Here is a 25899-nt window from a genome sequence, read left to right as displayed (position 1 = left end):
ATAAATTATATGAAATAAATAAACAAATCACAATGTTATAGCTGTGCCCAGATCTGAACCTGGGATCTTCTTAGAGAAAAAACAACTCCGTTAGCACTCCAAGCCTTCTTGAATCATACTGCCCTGTTATTTGACCCCAACAACTGGTATTTATTTATTATTGCCTTTATATCCCTCCTTTTTGAGAGCCAGTGTGGTGTAGTGGTTAAGAGTGGTAGTCTCGTAATCTGGGGAACCGGGTTCGCGTCTCCGCTCCTCCACATGCAGCTGCTGGGTGACCTTGGGCCAGTCACACTTCTCTGAAGTCTCTCAGCCCCACTCACCTCACAGAGTGTTTGTTGTGGGGGAGGAAGGAAAAGGAGAATGTTAGCCGCTTTGAGACTCCTGAAGGGGAGTGAAAGGCGGGATATCAAATCCAAACTCTTCTTCTTCTTTTCCCCAAGGTGGCTCCACATTCTGTCTTCACAACAATCCTGTGAGGTAGGTTAGGCTGAGAGAGAGTGATTGGCACAAAGGTACCCAATAAACTTCACAGCTGAGTGGGGATTCCCAACACTAACCACTACATCACACCAGTTTTTAGTGGGTGATCCTGTCCGTTATCACATATAGAAGAAGCCTCAGGGTGCATCTATGTGCCTCTTAGACAAAGACATCACATTTTCTTTATGAGAGAAACTAGCTTAGGTTTGTAATCCTGTACACACTTATGTGGGAGTAAGCCTCACTGAGCTTACCTCTGCAAAGACTATCTATAGAACTGTCAATCATGCAATAAGGAAGCCATAAACCTCAAACACATCTTGAAAACAGATATGTAAATGGAAGAATTCATACATATGCAGTTGATGGGCATAATCTGTAGCTAGAGAATTTGCATTCATTTTTTCCTGATGTCTTTTCCCTCTTGGAAAGTTCCCTTTCAGAAGGAGGGGGTTCTTTTGTACTATTTTAGTAATATGACATTTCTGATTCAACTGTAGCTGAATTAACTTTAGCTATTTGCTTGAAATAACTTTAGTTATTTTACATTTCTAATTCAACTTGCAAAAAATAAAATTCCCCAAGAAAACTTCATAAACTCCCAGAGACGTCTGATAAAAAGAAAACATGCCAGTTGTATTCAGAAAGAATTTGCAGTTTCTCATAAAACTTTTAAATAGGAAAAAAGTGGATCCAATTGGTTAATTTTATGGTTCTAACACATAACAATTTCTAACAATTTGCATGCCACCCATTCTAAATATCTTTGACTCTTTCAATTAAAGCTACCATTGAGGAATTACTAAAGCAATTTTATGCAATTACTTATTTATAGGCTGCCATGGTACAGAATTAAAATAAGAAGTACCGGTAACTGATTTGGAGTTTAAAGGTGTGCAATCTCTTATTTTTTTAAAAAAATAAAAAGTTACTATTGCTCTAAGAACACAAGAAGCATAAGACCAAACAGAACTAATATGACTTTGCATGCACTTGAATTACCTAGGCAGAACATGAAAATATGCCATTTAAAACCTGTTTGGTGGAAATACATATGCTTAGTGAGAAACTGAAATTACAAGGTTCACAAACAATATGCAATTATGATGACTGGCTTGATCCTCTAAATACTTTTGTAAATGTTAACCTTTGCCAATGCGTTCATGGATCACCTGGGTGGGGAAACCAATCGATAACAACATTCTATATAGTTTTGAGGAACCAGCACTTTGAATTGTGTCCCAAAATGAACTGGCAGCCAGTGCAACAACTAAGAATTGGATGATATACACTAATGTTGGTCTACTCCTGTTAAGAGGAGGGAGGCTGTCTTGTTCTGCACTAGTGGAATCTACCAGATTATTTTCAAAGACAGCCCCATGCACACTGCATTAAAATCATCTACGAAGCATGGATGACAGTGGCAAGGTATCTGTCCTCCATTAGCAGGCACTGACAGTGTTAGATGAAGTGGCTTGTTGTGTAGAGCAGGAACATAGCAGGACAGCTGAGTAATGCACCTGGTCCCTACAAGGGTGTGTGTCTCTGTTCAGAACAGGGCAGCAACCCCACCTATTCCTTTGTGAACAACTCCATGTAGTCTGGATTTTATCAAGACCTTTCCTTAAGGGTTTTGTTTTTAGTAATGGATTTTATTACACAGTCTACATAGATGAGCAAAGGTTATTGCTTGTCACTGTTTCATGGAGAATTTTTTGGACCGTATCCCATTCAAATAGTAAACAGGCCCACATATTTATTTTTCCATTATTGAAATATTGCAAATGTCCAAGGCTACTTGGGGGAAATCATTATAACTATCTGATTTGTTGCTCAGGGTTACAAGGTAACTTAGATGATGACAGTATTGTTTTTGGAAATTGCACAGGCAATTCTGAAACCTCCATGTTAGAAATTTCCACCAAGCAAGTAAGTAAGACGGAGCAGATAATTGTCTTTTAATTAGATATAATCAATTTCAGTCAGCAGTGATACATTGATTCTCATTTTCTTGAAAAAAGTATCTACATCCATATATTTTACCTTCCTTTAGAGTTGATTTCCTGCATTAATTGCTGGCCTGATTATTAACATTTATTTGTGCTTATTTCACACTTATTTTCCATCATTAGAAATGTATTAAAGTGACTATAATTGCAATCTCTTACTAGCTGGTTTTAAAATGAGGGTTCTTATGTGTCATGGACATTATACTGTCTCTCCATTAATTTCAAATTTCTACTGATGTACAGTTTTCCTTTATTACTTCAGAGCTAGATGGCGGGACCAAACCTTCCCTTGCAGCTATTAATTAGGCATTTGCTGTACACTAGAAGGCTAATAAGCCAGAAGCAACTACATTAGACCTCAGTCTTGCAAGGTTTTAAGCACCTTCCCATGAGTTGCTGGGTACTTTCTATTCCAAATTACCCACACTGCGCATTAATGAGCTCCACCATCCTATGCAACTGAACACCTTTATAATGCCTGTTAAAATGATTGGCTAGGTTTTACTCATAAAAAATCCAGTATGTCTTTGATGCATCAAGCATATGGGTACAGAATTGAATCACAGGCACCTGGGAAGACTGCAGAGTGCAGGCCATGGATGAGATTATTTGTAGAAACACTTGCAAACACTTCCCAGACACCTTATCAAAAACAAGATTAAGCACAACAACCTCCCAGCCAGAGGCAGAGCTAGCTGTGCACCCAGGGTGGAGCATGCTGTGCACCCAGGGTGGAGCTAGTCACCCATGGAGGCAGGGCAAGCGTCCCAGGGGGACGGGGGGGGCGATCTCACCCCCCCCCTCAGAGATGACACCCGGGGTGAGCCGCACTTACTGCACCCCCCTTCCTCTGCCAGTGCTCCCAGCATGCCATCCACAGAAATATCACTGAAAAAATTACATTCCTTTTGATTATTTTCAAATGCCATTTCTTTTCTCATTAATTGATGGAGAATAGTTGAAATAAATGTGGGACAAATCTGTGGCCCTCCAGATGTTGCTGGACTCTAACTCCTCTAACTCCTCGCCAGCACAACCAATGGTCATGGGAAATGGAAACTGGGGGAGTGGTCTTCAAGGATCACTTTCCTCCCCATATGAACCTACCCTGATATCATCTTCTGAAAGCCTTCTTCATGTGGCTCTTCATTGAGAGGACTGCAAGGTGGCAACATGAGAATGAGACTTTTCTGTAGTGGCTCCATCATTTTGCGCCAAGCAAAAACCAGGCCTTTGGCTGATTGACATCCACTGCCCTTTTAAAATGTGTTGGGGATTATTGGGGAGGGGATTATTGAGTTTTTCCTGTTTTTGTTTTTATTATTATTTTGTCATTTTATATTGTGATTTTATGTTGTGAAACTGCCCCGAGACCTGCAGGTATAGGGCAGAATACAAATTTCATAAGTAATAATAAAAAATTATAATTTCCCACCCTTGCTGCACACTCAGAAGTCTCACTATCTTTTGAGGGAATGTGCACAGAGCAAAACAAAACTCAATGGTCTAACTTGGCAATGGTTGTAACAGACAAGTTGAAACACATGAAATATATTATTCTTTGCATTGAAGGTGCTGAGATATGAAGAAAAAAAAGTTTAATGTAACTTCTTGCACTCAGCTGTCGAGGGCTCATTTCATTCAAGAGCTTCACATAATGAAAGGAAGTTTCTCAGGGATGAGGAACCTACAAGTTGGCTGGGGCTTATGGGAGGTAGAGCCCAACAATAACCCTGTTTTCAATGCTGCAGTCAAGGACAACTCTTTCAGCTTCTGTCATTCTCCTACCTCGGGGGCTGTGAAGTGATGCTTCGGAAGCCCGTCCTCCATCTCCACAGTGACTTTGGTCAAATGGAAGGCACTGGTCACCTTTTCCTGCCACTACCTCATAGTTTTTGGTCAAATCCTTGGTTTCACTGAGAGATTTCACCTTGTAAACTCTTCTGGTATTTGTATCTGACAAGTAAAGGGATTCTGACACTGGGTCCATGGCTAGGTAGTACTTGTGAGCTGGACTTGTGCTATTGAGAAAAGGAAGCAGAAAGACAAAACAATAATTAGTTACTGTAAGAACAAACTCTCCACCTTCTGGGATGTCTTTTCACACCAAATCATCTCTCCCCGCCCTATGTCATCATTTTTATATCAAGGGCTGCAATTCAAAATAAAACCCACATATTATATGGAAGTGAAAAGTTGCTACACTGTAGGGCACTGTATGCCAACTGGCGTGAAAGGACTCCTGCAGGAAGGATAGATAGAAAGCATGTGGTACTCCTCTGTATATAACTGACATTGCTGGACTTCATCTCCCATCAGTCCCACAAACTATGACCAGTGGTGAGGGATGATGCATGCTGCAGTTCAACAACATCTGGAAGTCTACAGATTGCCCATCCCTGCACCAAGATATGGTTCTTCTTCAAGACATTCTCAATGATCTCAAACTCAATGCATTGCCAGCTGGAAAATAATAATAATAACAACAACAACAACAACAACAACAACAACAACAACAACAACCCACTTTCCAGAAATTCACCACAACTTCAGAAGAAATTCTGGTAACAGTCTTCAAAATATATTTTACTTTCTGCCAAATCTAAATTAATAAATAAAAATGTTATGTACTAAACTTGGATCCTAGAACAATAGGCAAATAGGATCCTAGAATGCAACAACTGATTGGCCTGCAGGAAAAGACCAATCAGGCTCCAAGAGGGAAGCAGAATCAGCCAATCAGACGGGACTCAATGTGTAAATAATGTATATAAAAGCCCGAGGTTTGGGGGGCAATTCAAATCACTGTTTTACAAGCTGCAATAAAGAGCATGAAATCACTACAGGACTCCGAGTATGTTTCAAAGAATGACTGGGAGAAGGAAAAAATATCTTGACCAGGTAAACTTTCTTGCTGAGGGAACTCCACAGTTGTTGCACCAATGATAAAATAAAACCACATCCTTCTTATGAATTTATATCTCACCCTTTAATATAAATGTTTTCCAGGGCTGCTTGATACATTATGATAAGGGAAAGCCTCAAATTATTGGCTGGTAGGCTATATTTTACCCATCCAAAAGTCAAAGGTTTTTGACACCCACCCATATTTCTGAAATCTCCATCCCCACAAGCAAGAGGTATTATTATCACAGTTCAATGACATATTCCAGCCAGAACAAAGCACTCAATGAGGGCACAGAGCAGAAGCAGTAAGAGATATGGCCTAGTGAGGTGTGTGGTGCCTGAGCAGAGTCCCAAGAGTCATACAGAGAGGTCTAGAAGGCCACATTTGGCCCTTTGGTCTGAAGTTCCCTACTCCTGACTTTAGGGGACACACTGTTATGTCTTCTCCAATATTTTGAATAAGAACCATTGCAGCTTCTTACTCCTGTTTTTGTTATATGCAAAATAAAAAAAATAATATTTATTTTTTAGAGCGCCAAGTTTCAGATTTAATCTGGGAATTCTACTAATACATTTCTTTGTTTATTCAGTTATCAGCTGCTATTGGGAATGGCCCCCTGTTTCTTTAATGCACTTGCAACAAGGAGAATTATGACCATTAACCACTTTATGAAGTTTATTTGGGGTTATGTACTGTCATGCAATGTTAGGGTCCTTTAGGCTGGCTGATGTAATCACTGGGCTCCCTCCTTGTGGATGGGCACACAAGCAAGCAAGCAAGCATAATGACAGTGATTTGTGGTGGTTCAGATAAAGCTGGATCGGCTTGATTCAAAAGTTTTCAATTGCAGGGGAATGAGAGTGTGAGAAATAAGCAATCAACTCAAAGAACAATCATTAACAAATAACAAATAAGAAGCATGTACTCAAGCAGGGTGCTTGAATGATGCTTTCTGCTGATTAGCAGCTTTATATATTATCTCAAGAAGATAGTAGGATTGCTCTCAAGTCTTTGAATAGCTTGGGGGAGTGGAATCGTCCAGTTCCAGCTGTTTTTCCTCAAAAAAATATTTGATTAGTACATGACCTAAGGAAAGCTTCTTGGCTTTTTTTCTTCTCAGCAAGAGCTTCCAACAAGAACAGCTGGAACAAGTTCTTTTGCAACAGTATTCCCAACTAAGAACGACGTCAATTATATAGATAACATATTTATGTGTTCCTGCCAAATCCCAGTGTCAGCATACTGTAATCCTTTGCATGCAGGCATGTGCAAGCATGCTTCTGTTACACTGAGGCTACTCAAGTGAGGGTGTTGCAAAGGACTTAAATATCAAGTATAATACAAATTTTGCTAACTTAGTGCCTTCCAAGTGATCCCATCAGTGGTTCATGATCTAAGGAAGATTAGTTCATCTCAGGCAAACATGCTTACAAGTTCCATTCAGTCCTTGATACTCAATGTGGCAATGTCAGCTTACAACTTAACAACTTCTTAACATTTGAAGAGGACTCATGTTCCCACATTTATGAAATAATCAATATAAGTGTTTACCTATAGGTTTTGTGCCCAGTTCATCACTTAATTTGCTACTTGTTACACTCACATTCACACTTTAGTCATGTCTTGTACATTGGGATTGCCACCCTTGGCCCTCCACATGTTGCTGGACTCCAACTCCCATCATCCCTGACCACCAGTCAAGCTGGCTGGGGGTGACTGGAGCTTTCCCATAACATCTGGAGGTCCACAGGTTCTTTATCTTTGTTATAGATTTTGTTAATATATAATTTGCTTCATCTCATCTTCGCACGGAATCACAATTTTTAATGCCTGTTGGTTTTTGCACATGATAGTGCTGATTTTTTAAACTTATCTGAATAGGATTTCATTTGTAAGAATTCAAAACTTGGTTGGAATCTGGTCTCTATAATTGAATGGTATAATGGGGTGGGAGTACTAAACAGACCTCCAGTTGGTCATGTTGCTACTGCTTACTGGGAGGCAGAAGGAAAGGGGCAAGGAACTGGTGAGGTTAGCATGGTGGAAATGCACAGGCAGAATCCATTTGGTGCTTCCACAGGTGCATTTGCATTACACTAACCTAGGCACTACCTTGCCTCTCCCTCTTTACCACCTGGTAACAGCAGCAACACAACCTACCAGAGGTCAGGTGAGCACCACCACCTCATCCCACAATCTACTATTGCTGTTCTCCCATCTGCATTTTAAATTTCTCCATAATTCAAGGATTTGTTCTCCTGAAAAAAGTTGTTGTTGTTGTTGTTGTTTAGTCGTGTCCAACTCTTCATGACCCTATGGACCAGAGCGTGCCAGGCACTTCTGTCCTCCACTGAAGTGCCTGGCATGCTCTGGTCCATGGGGTCACAAAGAGTTATACCTGTACAAATACAATTTCCTCCACAATGTCCATGTTTTGTGTTGTTGACTGGGGTGAGCATTTCAATTACTTGTATCTATAATCACCACAATCCAGATGTGGACCCAACACTCAGATGAAGGTGGAAGTTGATAGGTGATGACTTTCACCAATATATGTTGGCAAAATACATTATAGATATGAGCTCTCTGATGCAATTCTGCACTACACACATTATCTCAATAATGAGTCAACAATATTACACAGGAGCAGACAAGTAAACTGCTGATGTTTTTAAAACACTTAAAGTAACCAGTCATATGAAATCAGCACAGTAAAGGAGATCACAGTGAGTATACACCTCTGGTTAAACATTAATCTAGTTAATATTGCCATCTCTATTGTTAGCTCCATTCTCACCACCTTTACACAATAGACTATATTCCAGCAACACAAAAGTCAGAGGTCATCCACCCCCTCATGTTTCTTCCTCTATTGAGGCAAGCAAGAGGCATAATCATAGTTCAGTAACTCAAAAGCACTAAAGGATGAAGGCATGGAGCTGGGTCAGTAAAAGTTTCTGCCTTGAGCAAAGGCATGATACAGAGACAGGCCATAAGAGCAACCTTTGACCCTCGGGCTTGAGGTCCCCCATACCTGATCTAGTCTTTAATTTTATGCTTCTAATCACCAACATTCAGCATAAGGGTATTAGGAGACAGTGACTTCCATCCCAACCTGCTTCTGTTCTGCTGCAATTCAGCTTTACTAAAACCTGTGTTATTCTTGCTATCCTCTATGGCTTAAATGAACCTCATTGCATTTCAATGAAAGGGAAAATTTGCAAATGCAGAAAATTAAATGGCTCGATTATTTATGTAACATTGTCAGACTAAAAACAACAACACTGAATGATGGTGTATGTTCATATTATTTCCATTTCTGACCTCAAACATGAGAATTCTGGAAATGTATTGTGGAACTGAGATCAGAATTCCATTTCTGACCTTGAATATGTAAACTATGGCATCTTCCACTCCCATTTCCATTTCTGATGGAATTCTCTTACACCCCTAATTCTATATCATAACAGTTCTATTGTTATGCTTTTCAGCTTTCATTCCAGAGAGCAATGAAAGCAATTAAATTGCTTTTAATAAAATGAAGCCTGGTGTGGCAATTGCCACAGTGTGAAACCTTTGGCAAATTGCTGTTTTATGTCATTTTTTATGTCTCTCTGCCAAGTGGGCAACTCTAGTTCAATACCTGTGTCAAATCTATGTAATACCTGTCTATATTACTGATTAATTCTAGAGCCAAAAAGGAAAGTTAAGAGTGATAACTTTTACGAGCTTACATTGATGCTTAACTTCTTCAATGATATCACCCGCATTTTTGCCAATATGTAAGTTTATACTGTTGTCAATGGAGTTCTAATAGACAGTCAGGTAGAATATTGAACTTCCATAATGAAGAATTATTAGAAGAAGCATGTGGAATTAAGAATTTGCTAATTAGAGATGGTTGCTGCAAAGTTTGTTAAGAGGGAGATAGTAAAAGCACAACTTCAGGCAATACCAATGAGACGGAAACATGGAAGGTGCCTAAAGAAGCCAGGGTGGCTATCTAAAGAACTTTTAACTGAGTTAAGATTTAAAAAGGATGTGTACAAAAAATGGAAAAGGGGGGAAACCACCAAAGAGGAATTCAAACAAATAGCCAGCACGTGTAGACACGAAGTCAGAAAAGCTAAAGCACAGAATGAACTCAGGCTTGCTAGAGAGGTTAAAAGCAACAAAAAAGGCTTTTATGGGTATGTTTGTAGCAAAAGGAAGAAGAAAGAAACAGTGGGGTCACTCAGAGGAGAAGATGGTGAAATGCAAACAGGGGACACAGAAAGGGCTGAACTCCTCAATGCCTTCTTTGCCTCAGTCTTCTCCGATAAAGAAAACAATGCCCGACCTGAAGAATTTGGAGCAAATGATTCAGCAGAGGAAACACAGCCCAGAATAACTAAGGAGATAGTACAAGAATACTTGGCTAGTTTAGATGTATTCAAGTCTCCAGGGCCAGATGAACTGCATCCAAGAGTATTAAAAGAACTGGCAGATGTGATCTCAGAACCACTGGCAGTCATCTTTGAGAATTCCTGGAGAACAGGCGAAGTCCCGGCAGACTGGAGGAGGGCAAATGTTGTCCCTATTTTCAAAAAGGGGAAAAGAGAGGACCCAAATAATTACCGCCCAGTCAGTCTGACATCAATACCAGGGAAGATTCTGGAGCAGATCATTAAGCAAACAGTTTGTGAGCACCTAGAAAGGAATACTGTGATCACCAATAGTCAGCATGGATTTCTGAAAAATAAGTTGTGTCAGACTAACCTGATCTCGTTTTTTGACAGAATTACAAGCCTGGTAGATGAAGGGAACGCAGTGGATGTAGCCTACCTTGATTTCAGCAAGGCATTTGACAAGGTGCCCCATGATATTCTTGTAAAGAAGCTGGTAAAATGCGGACTTGACTATGCTACCACTCAGTGGATTTGTAACTGGCTGACTGACCGAACCCAAAGGGTGCTCATCAATGGTTCCTCTTCATCCTGGAGAAGAGTGACTAGTGGGGTGCCACAGGGTTCTGTCTTGGGCCCGGTCTTATTCAACATCTTTATCAACGACTTGGATGATGGACTCAAGGGCATCCTGATCAAATTTGCAGATGACACCAAACTGGGAGGGGTGGCTAACACCCCAGAGGACAGGATCACACTTCAAAACGACCTTGACAGATTAGAGAACTGGGCCAAAACAAACAAGATGAATTTTAATAGGGAGAAATGTAAAGTATTGCACTTGGGCAAAAAAAATGAGAGGCACAAATACAAGATGGGTGACCCCTGGCTTGAGAGCAGTACATGTGAAAAGGATCTAGGAGTCTTGGTTGACCACAAACTTGACATGAGCCAACAGTGTGACGCGGCAGCTAAAAAAGCCAATGCAATTCTGGGCTGCATCAATAGGAGTATTGCATCTAGATCAAGGGAAGTAATAGTGCCACTGTATTCTGCTCTGGTCAGACCTCACCTGGAGTACTGTGTCCAGTTCTGGGCACCACAGTTCAAGAAGGACACTGACAAACTGGAACGTGTCCAGAGGAGGGCAACCAAAATGGTCAAATGTCTGGAAACGATGCCTTATGAAGAACGGCTAAGGGAGCTGGGCATGTTTAGCCTGGAGAAGAGGAGGTTAAGGGGTGATATGATAGCCATGTTCAAATATATAAAAGGATGTCACATAGAGGAGGGAGAAAGGTTGTTTTCTGCTGCTCCAGAGAAGCGGACACGGAGCAATGGTTCCAAACTACAAGAAAAAAGATTCCACCTAAACATTAGGAAGAACTTCCTGACAGTAAGAGCTGTTCAACAGTGGAATTTGCTGCCAAGGTGTGTGGTGGAGTCTCCTTCTTTGGAGGTATTTAAGCAGAGGCTTGACAACCATATGTCAGGAGTGCTCTGATGGTGTTTCCTGCTTGGCAGGGGGTTGGACTCGATGGCCCTTGTGGTCTCTTCCAACTCTATGATTCTATGATTCTATGATTCTATGTATCTATTATCATCCATCGACAACACAGTTTCCTCATAGTTGCTGACTACAAGTTAGTTTGGTTCAGGGCAGACATTGGTCACATTATTTGACCAAGAAGACAAAACTGAGCAAAGCAATAAGAGAGTGATTCTGAAGGAAAAGGAGCAGAAATAAAATGAGGGATCAAGAGAAGTCACAGGATTCCACTCTAAATCATGCAAAAATAGGTAGCTCTTGTTGGTAGAGGAATTAGCTCCTCTCATTAGGGTGTTAGACAAGCAGTATGATTAGGTCTGTTTAATGGAGAATTGTGTGCCCTGTACATGACATTAATTTTTTTGTGGGGGGAGGGAAGAAACTTCTAAAACTAATTCATTGAAATACACTCATTTAGATTCCATGCACTTGTAGCCCCTGCTCCCAGCATCACTAATGACCTTAGAAATTACTAGCTTGATTCCATCAAATTAATCCTATCAGAAAGCCAATTAAGACAGCCGGGTATGGCTGCATTGGTTGTCCAAAAATTGTACACTCCTCCCAATAGCAGGCTGTGTGGTGGGGCAGTGTCAAATATAGGAATGTCATAGACTTTCAGTGGGAATTACCAATGTTCGCTTATTCATCCCATATCCAGAACAAAAATAACATAATAAAGCATAATAATATAATTAATTACATACATTTCTGACACAATGGACAGCTAAGATGAATAATGTAGTTTTTGCCCAAAGCCGAACTGCAGCAGAACAGAAATAGCACTGCATGTGATGTACTTGGGGTGGAACAGAGACTGATGCCTTCTTCTATCCCTAGTTAAAGAGCTGCCACACCTGAGACAGGTGTTGCTGCAGCTTACCTGGATGGGGTAGGAGTGAGGGCAGAATTTACCAGACTCCAAAATACATATATATCCTTCTAATTTAGGTATGAATTCAGAAGCTACAGTAACACTATGTATATAGCATTTTAATAGCTTTCCCTCATAATTACCTCAGAGAGGTTATCTCCAGTTCACCATGCATCTCTTTATTTAAGCCAGTTGTGACAAATCGGGTCCTTCCTTAAAGAGGGCATGTATTGCGGTGAGACCTGGAAACCGACACCCTGTGTTGTGGGTGGGTACGATTGGTCAGCCACAACATCCGATTGGTATGTCCCTCATAGCTGGGTGTAATCTGGCCAATGGGACACAATCCAAACGGTTCAAGGGACCTATTTATACCCATGCACGTGACCCAGAGCTTCCTCTTTCGGTGCATGCATTCGGAACACCCGCCCACCTCTCCCTACTTTTAGGGCTTTGCGCTTGACCTTGCTATGCCGTTGTGTGTCATGTGTCATTGGGAAAGGGGCACGGCAAGAATTTCCCCCACTTGGCTGATTGGCTGTTGCCATTTGGGTTTCACCTGCTGCGTAGCAAATCGTCACAACTTGTAAGGTTGTGGATAGGCTCTGGTTCAGGTGATAGGGATGGGAGAACGCTCTCGCCATCCCTATGTGAAGGGTATTCCGTTAAAGGAATCCAGGGACCCGATGGTTTGGTCAACCCGAGAGGAGGTTGTGCCCGTGCCTGAGTCCAGGGGGACATTTGAGTGGCGGAGATACCCTGTTCCCGGCTTTCCACTTATCCAGGATGACCTATGCTGGAACCCTGGGTCAGCACTACCTGCATGGCAGGGAGCTAGTCACTTTCTGTAATCAATAAAGTTGTGGCCTAAATTCTGCCAAAACCAAAATTTGAGTCAAGTGTGAATTTATTTAGGGGGGAGGATTCTGGGTCTGAACACGCAATGCAGTTTGGCAAATAAGTAATTATTGCTTATAATCAATACACAGCATCACTTTTGGGGGCAGCAATTTGACAAGCAACTTAACTGTGAATTGGACAGAAGCAATTTTTAAAAATAATGACCACACTTTGGAAATTCTGTTGCAGAAGAGAATTAAACGTTTTGTTAACAAATAGCATATGGGGAAAAATATACCCTCCCTCTTTCAATTTAAGGCTTAATGCACTTTTGAAAAACAAAAAAGCAAATGGAAAATATTATTATAGCAAATTGTATGCATGCAGGACATTTTAATGTTAAGCCTTGGTTACAAACGGCAACAAAGATAATTTGATACAAAAGAGTATTTACTTATCTATTAAATTTCTACCTTGCCTCATCATTTACTTAAGCCCCTAGAATGAGGTTCAATTAAAAATACGCACTTAAACCACAAACAAAAATAAGGCAATAGTAACCCTTTAGATTATTATCTTTTTCAAAAACAAAGCTGTAATCTTACCAACAAATTAGAGGGGTAGCCATGATCCTGTGGGCACCTTCCTACAATCCTATGCATGTCTACCCAGAAGCAGGTACATGTAAAAGGTAAAGGACAACTAGAATATTCGGTGTGGAGCTCATCTTGCTTCAGGCTGAGGGACCTGGTGTTTGTCCACAGACAGCTTTCCGGGTCATGTGGCCAGAATGACTAAATCACTTCTGGCATAATGGGACACTGTGACGTGTGTCAGAGTGCATGGAAACGCTGTTTACCTTCCCGCCACAGCGGTACCTATTTATCTACTCACGCTTGTATGCTTTTGAACTGCTAGGTTGGCAGAAGTAAGTCACACTTGATGGAGCTTACCCCCAAGCAAGTGTGACTGCTGTCCTAAACACACTTGGGAGCAAGTTTCATTGAACTCAGTGGAGCTTACTTCTGAGTAGTCATAGGACTGCGGTGAAACAGATTTTCTTTCCATACCACAAACTTTCAAGGCTGAGAAGCTTTGAGAACATATCTTCACATGGTGAACTATATAGAGACCTTTTCACATTTTTTCATATGTAGTTTATATCTGTGATGACAGCAGAGTGGGGCCATGTTTTTAGCGTTACCTCCACTTTTGCATCTTCTTCCTGCAACAACCACATGTTGAAAAATTTCAATTTGCAAGCAGCTGCTGGTATGGGGGGGGGGAGGGAATCCATGCAACTGAGGCACCCAGTTGCACAGGTGCCGTAATGGCATGCAGCCCCTACACACAGGCAGGTAGATACTTATGTGTTGAAATTTATCTGCAGCCAAACTAGTACAACAATTGAAAATGCCATTCCTGCCCAATTGCCTTCTGAAATGAAAAGTGTCTGGCCAGTTTCCAAACTCTGGAATGTTGAGCTTCCTTGAGAAGAGCTTCCTTTCTCACGCTCAGGAAAAGCCTGCCTTTGATGCTGCACAGAGCTGGGCCAGGCTGCCTCCCGAAACCTGTGCTGCACCACTGGTCCCACCCAATCTTTGGTCCAAGGCAGTGCTTCTGCTAGTAGCCTACACATGCACGTTCCTCTATTTCCTACCACGTGCTGCATAAAATGTATACAGGAATATAAGCACCTCCCCCTTTCTTTGATAAAGTTTCCTCAAGTACTCCTGATGTCTGGATCACTTAAGAAAGGAAGACCTCAGGACCATGTCAAAAATTCAACACAAGAATCATTTGTCCAGCTATTGTCCATGTAGATAACACATAATGCACATTTAGCTATTATTAACAGGCAGTGGTGTCCTTCCTCAGGACCCCACATGCTATGGCCTTACCCCAGGCCACATCTCTCATGGGCCAAGCCCAAAGCCGTATTGAGTGCTAATGCCTGGCTGGAATGTGTTCTTGAATTGGAGTAATGCCTCTTGCTTGTCAGGATAGAGCAATGTGTGGGTGTGTATAGAAAACTGGCTTTTGTGTGATAATCATATTCCATTGCGCTGCCTATTTCTTGCCTCCAGCTCTGACCACTACTGGCATGCGGCTTCCACAAGCCTACCCCCAAGAAAATGTGGCCATCAGCCTGAAAGGCTTCTCCACTTCTGCTGTAAGATTAAGGCATTATTATAGTGTAGATCAATCACATGGAGAAAGTGTCCTGGTAAAGTCTTGTGTATCAGGGGTGCCCCATTAAAAGCTGTATTTTTCATGCATTTATTTATATCCTATCTTTTGGCCAGATAAGCCCCTGAACTGGAACCATTATGAAAGGGAATGCCCGGATACTAAACTTGTAACGTTTCTATAAATATTCTGTACAAAGCTAACCATATACAAAGAGTTATGTGTTAATTCAGAATTTGGAAACCAAATTCCTATCAAAGACCCTATTGCTCCTCCCCAGTTTTCTTACCTGTGTCTTGTGTCTCTGTTCCTTCAACGGCATATTCGTGCGGGTACCACACAAAAAAGAAAGTAAAACAGAAATTATTAGTGTGGATTAGAAAAGTAAACAAATTGTTAGTAAGTAGCAAAAGGTGCTGATTAATGTTTAATGTATGCTAACTACCATACAGACCATAGAAGCCATATGACATACATGACATGATGAGACAATATGTGTTTGGGCAGTGGGAGATGGAGGGGAGGAAGTAAAGGATGCTGTTTTATGAGGGTGTAGATTCAGGGTGGGGGGTGGGTCTCAGGCCTGAGGGGCCAAATGTGGTCCTCTGCTCGCTCCTCAAAACTGGCTCCAGATCACATCCTCTTTCCTCACTAGTCCTGCTTCAAAGCCTGACTGTTTTCATCTGGCTGCAGCATGTCCTGGAATTCGAATAATGCCTTATTCTGGATAGCAGAGAAGGGCTTGTGAATGTTTGTTTTAAAACCAGACTACTATACGAAAGGTAAAATTTACATTTGTTGTTCCACCCAGTTTTGCTTCTGGCCCTGCCCATCACAGGCATGTGGCCCTAAGGAAGGTTGTTGCTGTTTAGTCATTTAGTCATGTCCGACTCTTCGTGACCCCATGGACCAAAGCACGCCAGGCACTCCTGTCTTCCACTGCCTCCCGCAGTTTGGTCAAACTTATGTTAGTAGCTTCGTGGAAATTATTTTAAAACTTAGGGCATGTCCACACTTTTTCTTGCCCCATTGCTTTCCTCCAGGAAAACCTGATCCTTACCACTGAATCAGAATGAACATAAATTGAGTTTTCCATGGACTGACGTTTGCTCTGCTTCTAGGTGCAGGAAAAGCAAAGTGCGGACAAGCCCATATCTGATGCAACATGGTAACATTACATTGTAACACAGGTGCAAGCGTTTGCCTATGGTAGAGTCTGGGGTAGCCTTTAGTATAGTTTTTGATGGATGATGATGATTGCTAATGCAGGGACTTGGGTCCAATTCTCAACACGCTTTCCTGAACTATTATGTTTTCTCAGCAGATAAATTAGAATGCATTATTACAGCAGTTGGGCAACTATACTTTGCTAAACTGATTGCTGTCTAATAGTCAGGGATTATAGGGTTATGTTTCCTGAGTGGGAGCTAATGATTCAAAGTCGTCCCTCCCCCTCCCCCCCTGAACGGGCATTTTACCTACAAGGTAGGGTCTGTGGTGGGTGGAAAAGGAGTTTTGAAGTTTGAACTGAGAAAGAACTGACGGTTTGAGTTTGTGGCATCTAAGGTTGGGCTGCAATAGCCTTTGTGGAGCTATTCAGAAATGCAAAATGTGGAAGGAATGGACTATGGGAATTCTATGTGCCTTTTTCTTTTCTTTTTAAGGTAAAGGGACCCCTGACCATTATGTTCAGTCGTGGCCGACTCTGGGGTTGCGGCGCTCATCTCGCTTCATTGGCTGAGGGAGCCTGCGTACAGCTTCTGGGTCATGTGGCCAGCATGACTAAGCCGCTTCTGGCGAACCAGAGCAGTGCACGGAAACACCGTTTACCTTCCTGCCAGAGCAGTACCTATATATCTACTTGCACTTTGACATGCTTTCGAACTGCTCGGTTGGCAGGAGCAGGGACCGAGCAACGGGAGCTCACCCCGTCGCGGGGATTCAAACTGCTGACCTTCTGATCGGCAAGTCCTAGGGTCTGTGGTTTAACCCACAGCGCCACCCACGTCCCTTCATTTCTTTAAATATATGATTTATTTATTACACTCATTTGACACACATACATTAAGTTCCTGAATGGAACAAAAATTACTATAAGAACATAAGAAGAGCCTGCTGGATCAGGCCAATGGCCCATCTAGCCCAGCATTCTGTTTTCACAGGAGCCAACGAGATGCCTTTGGGAAGCCTGAACAGGGCCAGAGCACTCTCCCTCCTGTGGTTTCAAATACCTGGTGTTCAGAAGTATACTGACTCTGCCAACAGATACATTTGCATTGTAAGAGAAAGCTGTGCTAACGTTACATGACAGTCTATCCCCATTTCTTCATTCCCAAGTTATCTTTTAATATATTGCATTACTGGTCTCCAGCTTCCCACTCTTTTCTTTGTAATTTCTATATTTTTAAAACATTATTGTCAATTTCACAATTTGCCATCTGTTCCTATAAGCTTGCAACGTATTCTCTCTTCCTTGCCTTCTGGCTACTTTTCCATGTTTTTGAGAGCATGATTCTCACTAGTGTTAAATTATGCAGCATTTGAATACTATGATTTCTTGGCGTCGCTGAATTATCCACATTGATCAATGATTCACACTGTTTAAACAGTCGCAAATCATTTATTTCATTTGTGATTTATATTACTGAATTCCAAAAAAAAAACAAAAACCCTCTGGGCTTCCACCATATATGTATAAAGTCCCTTTTTATTTCTTTGCAAAATGTACATTTACCGTTATCTGTCCCTCCTACCCACCCTACTTTTCTAAGGTGACCCATGTCATTTCCCTTGAAATTCCTGTTTGTTGAGAAATTAGAACCCAACCACTCCCTGTAAGGGAACACCCCCCCCCCCAAAATACATTCTCATACCTTCCTACGTTATTTCCATTTTATCACCCACTTATGTTTTATTTCTCCATGAGGCTTTTTGAAGTGTTCATATTGAACATTCAAACAAAAAGGCTTCAGCACTTTCAGGGCATGTAGGGAAAGGGGAAGTGCTCAGCGCTACCTGCATACACAGCAATGTCACCGTCTCATAAATGCGGGAGCTGGTAACATCTAACAGTATGTGTGATCTGAAAAACAGGAGGGGCAAAGCAAACCCCATCTATTCCTTAGTGGCACCCATGAAGCAAATATTGTACATATTACTATCAGTAGTGGACAGTGTGGTGGGTCGGAGGCACTTACCTGACCTCCTAGCTGGTGAGTTGCTGCCGCTTACTTGGAGGGGGAGAGGCTGTGGAGAGGTCAGTGTGGTGCAAACGCACCAGCAGTCAACCCATTTCACCTGTACCACATCCCCTCCCCCCCACAATCTCATTCTACCCGGCAGCAACTCACCAGCTAGGTCAGCTATGCACCTCTGCCCATCACACTGTCTGCCGCTGATTGATATTAGTCTAGCACATTTTTTGGGGTGGTGGTGGTGGTTTCTCTATAACTTTGCTTTCCAATATGAATTAATTCTTTTTAAGCACTCCGAAGTTTCTTACCTTAGTTCAAGGATGCTAATAGAGTTTCCTGAAGGAAGGAGCCGCCGAACAAAATTGAAGTCTCCAATGTATATGCTGCCATCAGTACCAGAGGCCAAGGCGACAGGTGCAAAGAGTTTACTGCTGTGAGATGGACCATTGCAGTTGGCACAGGAAACACTCCTCTGGTGCCCATTGCCCATGACAGTTGAGATTACTGGGGGCTGCTGGGAGATGAATATATTCTCTCCATTTCCTTTATGGACAATACCTGGTTTAAAAACACAAGCACATAATAAGCACATGCCATTGCGCATAGTATTTTGTCCAGTTGTGTTCACATTGAACACAATGTAAGCTTTTTGCAGTATATTAATATTATCCTACCTATAAAATTTGTTAAAATAGCTTTCACTGGTAAATACTTCTAAAATGAGACACATGCAAAATCTTGGAAGATCCTAATGATCTTGTTGCTCAAAATTCTTTAAACTTTGAATAGCTGTGCTTCACAGTTCTCCATCTCATTATAACCTTTACAACAACGTGAATCATGCCTTCTTAAGAACTGCACCGTGATGTAATTAAACAATGTAAGGCCACATATATGTTTATTTTCACCCTTAGATACTACTTAAATACTACTGGAAATGTTCTAAAGGTCTCTAGAAGGTACAAGTGGCCCTGAATCAAAAGGATAAGAAAACCCCCGCTTATTTTAGTACATGTTGAGCTTGATAAATAATGTGAAAAGATACTGTGATGGATTTCAGAAGGAGTGTATTAATTTTGTTTTTTCAAGGATGAACAATGTGTCCCTCATAGAATAACATCATTCCAAGGAAGAGACCAATCTAGCCTCATCAGTCAACCAGAGAAGCGGCAGCTCTAAGGAGCCTGCTTCCACTCTCCCTGCCAGATTTTTTAAAACTAAGAAATGATTTTTGTAACTAATAGCCAGTGCCAAAGTTTCCTTTCTTCCTTCTCTCCCCCATCCCCTTTCATTCTGTGTTTTTTCTTTCAAATTCTGAGGACAAGGACCATTTTATTATCTATTGGTCTGGGGAACCTTTTTGCAGTTAAAAAGAGGGTGCTCGAATATTGAACAGACTGCCTCCTTCCCTATAGAACCTCTTGGGTGCTGAGATTGGTGGAGGGGACCCTCTTGGTACTTCCTCGTCCCTTAGAGCTTTTTTTTTGGGGGGGGGGGAAGGGGGCAGTGGCAGCCCCCAGAGGTGTGTCTTGCACCTTCATTACACAACTTCCAGAAACTGCTGAAGACACACTTCTGTTTTCTGGCTATTGACATGTATATTTTTAAGGACCGACCTGCTTTTTATGATTGTGTTTTAATCTGTTTTTAATATTGTGTTTTATGCTGTTACCTACCCTAGGACATTAGGGTGAAGGGCAGGTTAATAATAATAATAATAATAATAATAATAATAATAATAATAAATAATTATAATAATACCTCCTCATTTTGGCTAACATCTTTAAGAACACCAACCAGAAGCAAGCTAGGAAAGTAAACTCCTTTCAGGAACAGGTCTTGAGGGAGGAGGAAATGGAGAAGAAAATTTTCCCTGCAAACCCATGTCTTAACCCTCCTATATTAGAAACCAAGGGCTCACCAGGACCTCTTTGAAGGAAATATGAGGTTTGGGGTCTCTGAGAGTACTCATAAACTGACTGCTCTGATCCGTGGGAGATTTGAGAACAAGGAGGATACTACAAATAAATGAAGAGCCTTAACTGAAAATGGTGAGAAGAGCTTCTAAAATTCTTTGTAAAGCACACCAGAGTTCTATAGGATGTTCAGCTCCACATTCTGGATGCTGTTTTTTCAGTTTATAAATATATATGAAAATAAATGAAAAACAAGACACAAAAACCTCCCCCAGATTTCTCTTGAAGATAACTAGCTGTAGTTCTTAAACTTGAATCCAGAGATTGAAAGAAAGAAAGAAAGAAAGAAAGAAAGAAAGAAAGGAGCAATATTTTATGAACAACAAGGGACAAGCTTGCTTTATTTCTCTTTGGATTTTTGGGTGCATTTGGAAGAGCAAATTGGCAATGTGCCAGGATTCTTAATGCACATAGACGTCTTCTCCCTTGGCAGTTAAAATCCACTGAAATGACAGGAGCAGTTGGCCTCTGTCTATGGCCAAATATGTAAAGACAATCCTTCATCTTTCTCCCACAAGTAACGATATATAATTAGGACCTCAGAGACCCTGCTTCTCTTGAAATAACGTCTACGTGCAAATATTTTGTTTATGGCTAACAATAAGAGAAAGGAGCTTTGGTATAATAGTGTGTCATAAAGACAAGCAAAGTACAATAACCCCCCAAACACCTTTGTGCTTTAAAGCACAAATCAAAATAGTTATTTTTGACATGCTCAAATAATAGTCAATGCTTTCACTAAACAGGTTCCCTAGGATGAAGCCAGAGTTTTACTGTAGCTGTAAATTCCAAAAATGACAAATTAGAAAGGATTGTACTTGTTCCATTAAGATTCATAGCCTAACCCATCTCAAAGGTCTCAGGCAGGTAATGAAGAGGTGGGTGGGTGCGCATGTGATCCAACACCATCAGAAGATGCAAAAAATCTCATTATATTAAAAATTATAGTTGAAAAATTCCCAGCCCTTGCCACCTTATCTGTGAAATCTGAATACCAGCTCAAAAAGTAGGCTTTCCAGTGCTTTTTTTCTGGAGGGACGCAGGGGTACGCATACCCCTAAACATTTGTGAATCTTTGTACTTTTGTCCATTTACTGTATTTATTTTCCCCAATTCAAACTATAAAATGGTGGTTTTCTTGAGTCAAAATGAGAGTATCCTTAAACTTTTTTTTAATAGAAAAAAACACTGAGACCTCCCATTTCTAAATGACTCAGCTACTAAACTCTTTCCATGAATAAAACTGGGGCCGGCCCTATCATTGGGAAGGGCAAGGTGTTTGTCTTAGGCAGCTGAGTTTGGGTGTCATGATATGGCAACAAAGTGTTATTTATTTAATTTACTATTATTGCAGTTTTATTGACAGGAAAGGGGTTGAAGTGCTTGTGAAATTTTCTGCCTCAGGTGCCAAAATAAGTTTTGCAGGACATGGTTATTATTTTACTCGATTGCACGGGAAGGGGAGCCACCTGCGGATCCATTTCAGGCAGCAAAATGTCTGGTGTCTGCCTTGGAGATAATAGTCCATTCAGGCAATCATCACAGACTTATTTCTGAAGCTGTGAATCCAGGGTAGCTGGTGCTCACTGAGACTGGTAGGGTAGAAGGCAAGAAGCCCAACAGTAGTTGAAGCCTGAGTCAGGGCAGGGTGGCACTTCCTGTTTCACCTCAAGTGGTGAAATAGGATGTGTTGCCCCTAGAAAGCAGACTGAGGTAGGTGCAGCAGTGCTTCTTTCATAATAATGGACCAGCCTCCACTGACGTGAATGTGTGCTTCTCCTCTAATTCCTCCTCTCCCCACTCCTGCCACATGCTGACTTCACTGTTGGGACCCTGGCTAGTATTATCAGGATCCCCCTTTACGTATGAACCAGGGACCTTAATTGACCAGGACAGCAACCCAGAATGTGATCTATGAGACAAGACAAATGTATCACAGAAGCTCCATTTTTGTATTTTACAATGGAAGGGGATTAAGCAGCTGATTTTAGTCAGAACAGCAGGACTAGGGAAGGGTGGTGTTTAACCTTGAACCTCTCCCTCCCTATTTAGTTCCCCCAATCAAAATCCCACTCCCCCAACCCTGAAGCTGATATTAGCCCTGCTAGGGAACCAAATACAGGGACAATAAAAGTAACATGTATTTTTCTCCCCAGCGGGGATAATAGGAGATTTACATTCTGAAAACAGTGCCGGGGAAAAGGTTTAAACATCTTGTCTCCCAGCACTGCTGCTTCAATCAAATATTGGTGCCCCCCATCCAGCGGCTTTCTGCTAAAAATAGATGTTTGGGGAGATCTGATCTTCTCTGTCTTGGGTAGTTTGGTATTAAAGCCCTGTCTGGACAATGCTTTGCACAGAAAACCCTTAGATCCACTAGATTATCCTTAAAATGGTATTAATTCTTTTATCATGCCCACCAAAAGGGAGAATTTTGAACCTCTGCAGCCAGATCACGTTGAATTTCTTAGCTGAAAAGCTGCTTTTTGATCTGAGACTTAGCCCGAGTTGGGCACACAAAACATCACAGAAAATCCACATTGTAGCATGAGGGTATTCATTTTACTTCTCACCACAAATTTAAGCTTTTACAAACTTGCTCCAACAATAGGGATGTGAGGAGCCTTCCTGTAATATATTGACATATATGCTAGCCTTGCCAGAACACTTAACAGAAAAGTTAGCTTTGTGATTATTGGAATGGTAAGATTTTCTGATTCACTAGCGACTCACAGTTCTTTAAAAGGCTTCTTCAACTATTATCTGATGACTTTGCAAAACTGTATTTTTGTCCTTGCATTTGGCCAATAAATTGTGATCTACTTCTAACTGTGATTTCCTACCTCCGATCTGCAAGCTGCCTTGAGTCCCCCCCCCCCCAAAAAAAAAGTCGTGAATATAAATACACAACTAACTAACTAATTCACTTGTCTTTTAGAATTTGGATTCTGACCTAGATGGATTTTTTAATTAAAAAAATACAAATGATTCTTGTAATAAGCAGATAACAACAGCTATTATAGATGCACACCAACCACAAGATTCACTTCAGATCTCAACTCTGTGCTTTGGATAGCAGTCTGCCTCTGTCTGAGGTGTTTCACAGGCTGCTCAGTTCAGCTCAGGGTCTGTTTAACCTACTTCATTTCCCTTTTCATCCACTATATGTAAGTATTTTAAGTGGCATAGAGTGCCTTATACCAGCTTTGGCTGGTAGCTCAACAGGATAGGGATAGCCTGGCTTCAGTTGTGCATGCTTGGATTACCTCCAGGTCCAACTGCTACAATTTAATTTACGTTGGGCTGAGTTTGAAGATGATTCAGAAACTACAACTAGTATAGAATGCAGCTGATAGATTGTTAATTCACTCCGAGGAGTGAGTATAGACCACTGATTCTGGCCTGATTTGTTTCTCGGCATGATTCAAAGTGCTGGTTTTGACTTTTAAAAAACCTTTTGTGGCTCAGACCCTGGTGCTGAGACCCTGGGCTTCTCATTCAGGGTCCTTCTTTGAGTGCAACCTTCAAGACAGGTCCAGAGGATGATGATGAGAGAACAGGTCTTCCCTGTAGCAGCCTCCTGCTTGTGGATTGTTCTTCCCAAGAAGGCCTGCCTGGCACCAACTCTGTCATCGTTTTTGCACTGGGCAAAAATGTTTTGCTTTCCCAAGAATTGGGCAGAATCAATAATATGATTGCACTGTGAAGTCTGTTTTTAACATGTTTATGTAGCTGCATTTTTTATTTGGCTGTATATTACTGGTACTTGGAAACTTTTTTTTAGCAGGAAAAGATACATAAATTCAATAAACCTAGCTGAACCCACCCAAAGCTTGCACATGAGAATCAGCAGAATTTAAATTAGATTTTAGTTAAAAGTGGTTTGCATGTGTGTGGACAGAGATGCATTAATAAATGAATGATAATCATCATAGGGAATGTTGGGAAAGGATTTTTGGGATCATAACTGCCAGGAAGATGCAGCTAAGAAGCTGAGAGAACTGTGTTTGAATGGGGTGGAGGGAAAGGCTTGTGTCCCTGTTATAGTATTTCTGATGCTATTATTATTATCATTGCAGTGCAGAATGACATTTCTTACCATCTTGCCCTAGCAAATGCATCCCAGCAGAACAAATTCTCTAGTATAATTAATAGCTGCAAACTTTTGAAAAAGTTCATGAATGAAAAGTCACTCAAATCTGCATGCCTTTCAATTCCCCACACGTCACATTGTGGCCTGAACCGCAGATGTTTTTTTGGGTTTTTTTAAAGGTTGAATACTCACTATATATATATATATATATATATATATATATATATATATATATATATATTCAGTGGCTCAAACTGATGAGAACCTGCTCTTGAGAGTTTAGCTGAGATCAAGTGGTACATTATTTTTTGACCTTTCAGCTAATGAAGTTTGAGAGTACACGCTTTGCTTCATCCTACTAGTGCTCAGATTATTGGAGGAAGCTGAGGAGAAATCCCTTAATAAAATCCACTAGCCTTATCTCCTGACAATTCTGAATCTCAAGCATGGCTCCCCCGTAGCCTATAAAATCAGTAGAGGGGGGTAGGGATGGGTGATGTTGCAAGAAAATAGGGAAAACCCCCTCCTTAATTACCCCTGTAATTAAAGTGATGCTCTATTTGGAACAATTTATGTCCATAGTAGATGCACATATTCTATTATCCCATAAAGGTCTTCCTCACTTCATCTGCTGTGACCTTGGAATAGTTGCCTACAGAAACTTTCCATTCTGGCTCAGCAAACTTCTAGTCACTTCCAGCAATGAGACTTTCAGATAAATAGGGCTACTCTGTTGGTATTCCACATATTAGCTAGTTGTACTGCATATTAGAAGGACGGTGAGAGCCTTAACTGTATCCAGAAGAACACAAGAATGTTAAGAACAGTCCAACAGTGCAACCCTCTATATCAGGAGGAAGTGGTGTGCTCTCCTTTGCTGGAGGTAGGTATTCAATCAGAGTCTGGATGGCCATCTATCAGTGATACAGTAGTCAATGCCTGAACTAAATAGCATCTATTATGCAAAGGGTTGGAAAAGTTGGTTCCCTTCCAACTCTATACATCTATGATTCTGTTGGTGAGCTGGAAAACCAAAGAAAGATTCAGCAGACGTTTCTGACCAGACATAATACCCTCTGAAGTTAGGAATGTTATTACCATTAGTAATTTTCTATTTTGCAGGGAGGGGAGGTGAAATAACCTTTCCATGCTGCTTAATTCATAGCCAACTGACTTACCACTTTGTGTATTCAAAATGTGGTGTTTGTCCAAGGACCAGCCTCCAAGATTTGAAGCGTCCAACTCAAATCCTTGCAGCGTTACAGTCCTTTTTTCCCACAGAATCAGATTTGGACAAGTTTCATACTCATAACCCACTGACACTGAAAAGAGATAAAGAACAATACATTATAGACTGGCTTTCTTCCCATTTTCCATGGTAATTGTAAGATTAAATCA

The 25899-nt window shown here is 41.1% G+C and overlaps 1 protein-coding gene and 1 long non-coding RNA gene across 11 annotated transcripts in view; one reads left to right on the top strand and one right to left on the bottom strand.

Moving 5' to 3' along the window:
- Positions 1-25899, top strand: part of LOC307207744 — a 962945-nt gene that overhangs the window by 95103 nt on the left and 841943 nt on the right. The gene's annotated exons all lie outside the window — the stretch shown is intronic.
- TENM1 (teneurin transmembrane protein 1) overlaps positions 1-25899 on the bottom strand; it is a 399682-nt gene that overhangs the window by 75033 nt on the left and 298750 nt on the right. For all 10 annotated transcript variants that reach the window (XM_079961576.1, XM_079961584.1, XM_079961581.1 and 7 more), the window contains 4 exons: positions 25680-25823; positions 18741-18990; positions 15528-15548; positions 4281-4513 (listed from right to left, as the gene is read on the bottom strand). In XM_079961576.1, coding sequence (XP_079817702.1) covers positions 4281-4513; positions 15528-15548; positions 18741-18990; positions 25680-25823 — 648 coding nt within the window. The remainder of the gene's footprint in view (positions 1-4280; positions 4514-15527; positions 15549-18740; positions 18991-25679; positions 25824-25899) is intronic.

Source organism: Podarcis cretensis, assembly GCF_951804945.1.
Source record: "Podarcis cretensis genome assembly, chromosome: Z".
Taxonomy (NCBI): Eukaryota; Metazoa; Chordata; class Lepidosauria; order Squamata; family Lacertidae; genus Podarcis; species Podarcis cretensis.
The sequence above is the reverse complement of the archived record's forward strand: the minus strand, read 5'-3'. Positions and strand labels throughout refer to the sequence as shown.